This window comes from Dendrobium catenatum, unplaced genomic scaffold, assembly GCF_001605985.2.
Source record: "Dendrobium catenatum unplaced genomic scaffold, ASM160598v2 fragScaff_scaffold_621, whole genome shotgun sequence".
Lineage (NCBI taxonomy): Eukaryota > Viridiplantae > Streptophyta > Magnoliopsida > Asparagales > Orchidaceae > Dendrobium > Dendrobium catenatum.
The window spans coordinates 21,100,215-21,105,937 of record NW_021319083.1 but is presented as its reverse complement, the minus strand read 5'-3'; the positions used below and the strand labels follow the sequence as shown (position 1 = coordinate 21,105,937).

General features: G+C 37.3%; 1 protein-coding gene across 1 annotated transcript; it reads right to left on the bottom strand.

The window, feature by feature from the left end:
• Positions 1–3,518: 3,518 nt before the first annotated feature.
• Positions 3,519–5,405, bottom strand: LOC110104268 (pentatricopeptide repeat-containing protein At3g49240, mitochondrial). Its single transcript, XM_020833294.1, has one exon. The coding sequence runs from the start codon at positions 5,403–5,405 to the stop codon at positions 3,519–3,521; it is 1,887 nt and encodes a 628-aa protein (XP_020688953.1).
• Positions 5,406–5,723: the final 318 nt, after the last annotated feature.

Here is a 5,723-nt window from a genome sequence, read left to right as displayed (position 1 = left end):
GTTCTATTTGGGGAGCTTGTTCCTCTTATGCTTCAATCTAGTGGAAAAAGCTTAAAGCTTGGCTCATTCTTACTCTTTCTATTTCTCTTTTAGGACCTCCTCTAACAGTAACCTTCATCTCTTTGGCAACCCTGGGCTTAACGGAATTTCCTTTGAATCCCATCTAGGTAACTGAAATTCTGTTATTCATTCTTTGAAGACTCTGTTTGGGACGGCTTTTTTAATTCTTCTTAAAGCAACTTTTTAGTATAAAAATTTAAAATTTTGTACTAGAAAGTTGCTTTAAGAAGCAGTAAGAAAGCCGTGTCAAACGAAGCCTAAATCTCTCACCATCTAAGAGGTTACTCTAAATGGTAGCTAAAATCCTCCTACCTCTCGTTAGCCTCCTCATCTCTCATTCATCTCTTCCAACCCTATTTCTCAGGCTACTAACAGTGACATTATTTGTATGGGTATACCCAATCCCTCTTTCAAGAACTTTTAGGCTTTAATCTTCAGCAATTTGGAATCTATTTCATTTGGCATAAGCATTATACGCTTAGATTCTCTACTTTCTCTTGGCTTCCTTTTGGGGATGGGCTTAAAACGGTAGATGCTTTGGCTAGAAGGGGAATTAGCTTGAATAATCTGTGTCTTATGTAATTTTGGTGTAGATTCTTCTTCTCACTTATTCTTTGAATGTCATTTCAACTTCGATCTTTTAAAAAGGATTCTCCCCTCCTCTCTATTCTTGATGCACCCAAATTTTTAGCAAGCTTATGAATACCCCAGTGGTTGTTCAGGCACATAAGCTTGCAATTTCTGCTCTTATCTACTATATCTAGCGAGAAAGAAACAACAGATTTCATGAATGAATTTCTCTTTATTGATTCTTTACATTTCAAGACTTATTGTGCTTTGCTAGCTAAGTTCAAAAGTTGGAAAGGTTACAGAAAGATTAATATTTTTATCGGTTCTTAGCATCGATGGCTCGGTCGCATCGCTAGTGTTTGGCTTCTTGGTGGTTTTCATTTTGCTGGGTCGTGATGATGCTCCATCCCATAGCAACCCTGAATGTTCGGAGCTCTTTTTAGCTAACTTGGTCTTGTTTGCTTGTTTTCTACTTCACAATGGGTCGTTCTGTTGGATTTTTATTCTAGACCGCTTTTTACGACCAATTGGATGGTTATTTTGCCTCCCAATTGGGTTTATTTGCCTTTGGTGTTCTTTTTTGTATGCTTGGAGAAGTTCTTGTGGGAGTTTTGAGCTAGTTTTGGTTAAGTTTTTCTCTCCTTTTGTCTTTTTTTTTTTTTAGTTGTTTTGATTAGTTAACTAGTTCTAATATAGTTATTTGTTTTGTTTACCAATCATATTTGTAATTTTATCGCTCTTCGTTTTTTAGATGCATGTTGGACATTGTGCATAGGTTGACTAATAAAGAGGGTTAGATTAAGGTTTTTTTGGCCAACTAGACAAAGGCCTAATAAATTAAGAATTTAGTCCAAAAGTGATCTTCTATATTCTTTTAAGGGCTAGCTTATCCATATAGGGTCTTGAAGATTGGCATAAAAAACTTACTAGTCCCATCAAATGGGTCGATTCAACCTCCAGTGAAAAGCTCATGAGTTCAACATTGAAATTGGGAGTGGGGTGCTAAAAACGGTTGACGAGTTGGGTTCGAATCCAACCCAAATCTGATCAAACTAAGCAATTGATATCTAATAAAAGGGTAAAAAGCATGATCCTGAACTTGACCCACTAACAAAATGAACCTGATATGATAACTAAATTCAATTAAAAAAATAGTTTTATTAACTTGTTAACCATATATTTTACATTAATAGATAAAATAAATAAAAAAATTGTGCAATAAATAAAAGAATGCAAGGAAAAAATATTAAACGTGTCTTTTTCAAGTAGAAATCATATTGACGAGTCAATCTGAACAGAACCCGATTAATAAATGGATCGGAATGCACAACCCGAACTAATCCCGTTAATTAAATTAATCAACTCAATCCCGAATTTTTCGGATTGGATCATTTATTAACACTTAATTAAAATACAAGCCGAGAGGCAAAAAATTTATGAAAAGAAAGTTTAATAGTTGATATGCTTCATTTATAGCTAGCAATTTAAATCATTTTTTAATATTTGTTGCGAGAGCTTCCTTTATTTGGGAGGATTTCTATTTTGCTTCATCTATTTGTCTTCATCTTTTAATGCATATCATGACATTCATGACTTACATGTTTGAGTTGTTAAAAAAGAACAAAAAGGTTTTATCCCTTGCTTTTTCTCATCAAAACTCAACTCCATTTGCTTTGCAATCTTTGGATGAAGCCTCATCCTTTGGTTATTATTTTTAAGTTCAGCTTTTGAACATGTCTCCATGATGCTTTACACTCGAAATTGTAATAGATATATATGTAAAATTCCATAGACTTCTGCCCCACCAAATTTTGTAAGATAATAACTAGCCTAAGAAGTTCTATAGTGTAGTCTTTAGCCAATTAATTCAATCACTATCTCAATTGTTTTTGTTTTATTATTTATTGGATAAAATTAAACATACAGTAACCTTTTGAATGTTGATCATGTCAATTCTAATAAGTTATGATTCTTAGATTCAAAGTTTCACTATATTAGAGCATTTGAGATCAATTTTAGTTACGTAAACAACAACAACATCAAGCCTTTGCCCCACTACATGGGGTTGACTACATGAATCATGTTTCTCCATTATGCCCAATTAAAAGTCAAATTCTCGTTTAAATCTAATTAATGATAATATAGAAATATATTCAATTGTAAACTTTTTAGCTACTAACAACATCGTTCGACGCGATTAGCACTAGTTTGGCTTTGAACTTGAATGGTAGACCATCATTCAAATAGATTTTCAATATATCCATCTCCTCTTCAACTTAATATTGTGATAGTTCATCTTCTCTTCCGTCTTCCGTCTTCCTCGACTTTCATATCTTATTGCATGATTGGTGGATGTAACATTCATCGTTGTCAAGATTATTAAAAATAATTCCAAGTTATTTAACATTTTAAAACTACTCTTAAGGAAGATTGAAAAGACCTACTATCAATGTTTGAATCACTCATATTTTTTGCCCAAATTCTAGTTTTTAGTGGATTCACACTTCCTACGAGTAGACTCAATGTTCTAAAACAAACAAATGATCCTGAATCGATAGAGTAATCTATTACAACGACTGTCAATGTTGGAATCATTTAACAACATTATTTTACTCAAAAAGAAACAGAATAAAAAGGTTAGTGGCAATACCATCTTTCAGGTTGCAGCTCAAAATTACTTCAGGAAAGAAAAGGTAAGAAAAGTTCAGCTTAAATCTAGCAATCTGATCAAATACATTTGAAAGGATGACGATCACAATCTTTCCATCTTCACCATTCATCTTTTTACCTTAGAAACCATTGTATGCTAACTTATCAGCAACACCATAAGCAGCAACATCTTCATTCCTGACTTCAACTACTTCACAAGAGCTACTTTTATCATAAACCTATTTTGAAGGGCCTCCATTCCCAAAAATCCCACTAAAGAGTGGTACATCTTGCTTCTCTTCTACATTGTTTAATGAGAACCTTTTGATATGCATTTCAATATGTTCTTTGGTAATCTTTGTAGTAGCAGCCTGCTTAGCCTTAGCTTCTGCTCTTTTCCTCAGTCTCTCTTCCCTTGAAAGGGCATCCGCTCTTGCCTTCTCCTCGGCAGCCTGAGCAAGAGCATCTTCCTTCTCCTTCTCTACCTCATCATATAACCTAGCCAATTCTCCCTCCATTTTTTCTCTCCTTGCAGCATCCTCCACAAGCTCCCTCATCTGTGGTTGGAAAACCATTTTGCTGTCCATCAGAAGGGCTCTGACAACCCCAAACACATCTTCCCATCTATTGGAGTCACAAAATGCCTTTAGCAGTACCTCATAAGTCACAAGGTCTCTCTTCACCTCCTTCTCCATCATCCGATCAAAGAAAGCTTTAGCCTCAGTAAGATTTCCTACCTTCACTTGCCCACACAGAACTGTATTGTATGCCAATGTCTCGGGTTGAACACCTGCATCATCCATGTCAGAAAAATACCGAATTGCATCTTCTATTCTATTCGATCCAAAGCATGCTTCCATGAGTAAAACAAAAGTAAGTTCATTTGGTTTAATCCCATATTCACTCATCTCTCTATAAAGCTCTTCAGCTTCTACCACCATTCCATTCTGCCCAAGCTTCCTTATCAAATTATTATAAGACAAAGTATCTGCACTGATTTTTTTTTCACCAATCTTTCTAAGAACATCAATGGCCTCTTTGAATCTCCCTGTCGCACAATAACCATCCACCATCAAATTAAAACTCTCCAAATTCACAGAAAGCCTTCTTGGAGGGCTATGCTCGCCCATCATCCTTTCAAACAAATACAATGCTTCCTCAAACTTACCATTTTTACAGAAAGCATCAAGAACAGAGTTGTAGCTCTGTACACTGAACCTAAACGGGGAACCATCCTCTCCTAGCGCAGAATTATACAACTCCAATGCTTCCCTCTCCATCCCCTTCTTAAAATACGCCTTCATCAAACTCCCATCAACAATTCCGCCAAAAGCCTTCAGATTCTCCCCCAGCATCCCTGTCAACTCTTCATATAAAGCCAGGGCACCATCCGGATCTCCATTATCAACAAGCCAAGATATGAGGAGGTTGTAAACCTCGAGGTCCGGTTCCGTCATGGCGATCATCTCATCTTTCAGCTGCAGAGCTTCTTCCATTCTAGATGCACTTAGAAGGGCTTTAACTAATATTCTATAGGTGGACGGAGAAGGAAGGAGCGGGAGGTCACGGCATAAGAAGCGATAGTAACTGACTGCAAGATCAAGCTTGCGGCTATCGATGTAAGATTGGATTAGGAGGTTATGCGTGACAACTGTGGGGGCAATGCCAGCCTGATTGACGAAGCGGTGTAGGGCGAGGAGCTCGGAGTGGAGAGATTCTCCAAGGAGAGCAGAGAGGACGGCGTTGACTGTATAAATAGTGGGGCGGCAACTGGAGTAGACGGAATGGCGAACTAGGAGGTCGGCTTCTTGGAGATCGCCAGAGCGTAGAAGGGAGAGGATGTTGTTGTGTAGGAGGAGGCGGGGACCAGACAGTGAAGAAGCGGGTTCGGGGAGCTTGGGAATGCTAGGGCTTGTTTGGGCCTTTCGAACAGGAGGCTGGTCGGGAGGCGAAGGACGTGGGATGTCGCCAAGGGAAGAAGGAGGAGGCATGCCGAGGAGGCGGCGACGGCGACGGCGCTCAGCCGCGGCATCTTCAGGAGACGAGAAGGAGAATTGACTGACGAGGGAGAGGATGAAGGATCGGCGGCGTCTCAGACCTCGTGGAAGGAGTTTGAAGAAAGCCATTATTCTCCAGCTTGGAAAAGACTCGGAAGTGGCTAAACATTTAGGGTTAGTGAAGAAAATTACAGATTATAATTATAGAAGTTAGAAATATTATAATAAATTATATTTATTTATTTATTCTATCAAAAAGAAGAAATAGAACTCATCCTACTATGATGGTTCTATTGCTTTATATATTTAACTTGTATATGATTTGTTTAGCAATTTTAAAGTTTTTTTTTTTATATGTTCCAAGAAGGACAAAATGATTTTTTTTTTCACTTTTTATTCTTTCTCTTATAACTATATCATAATCGAATATCCATCACAAAATAATTG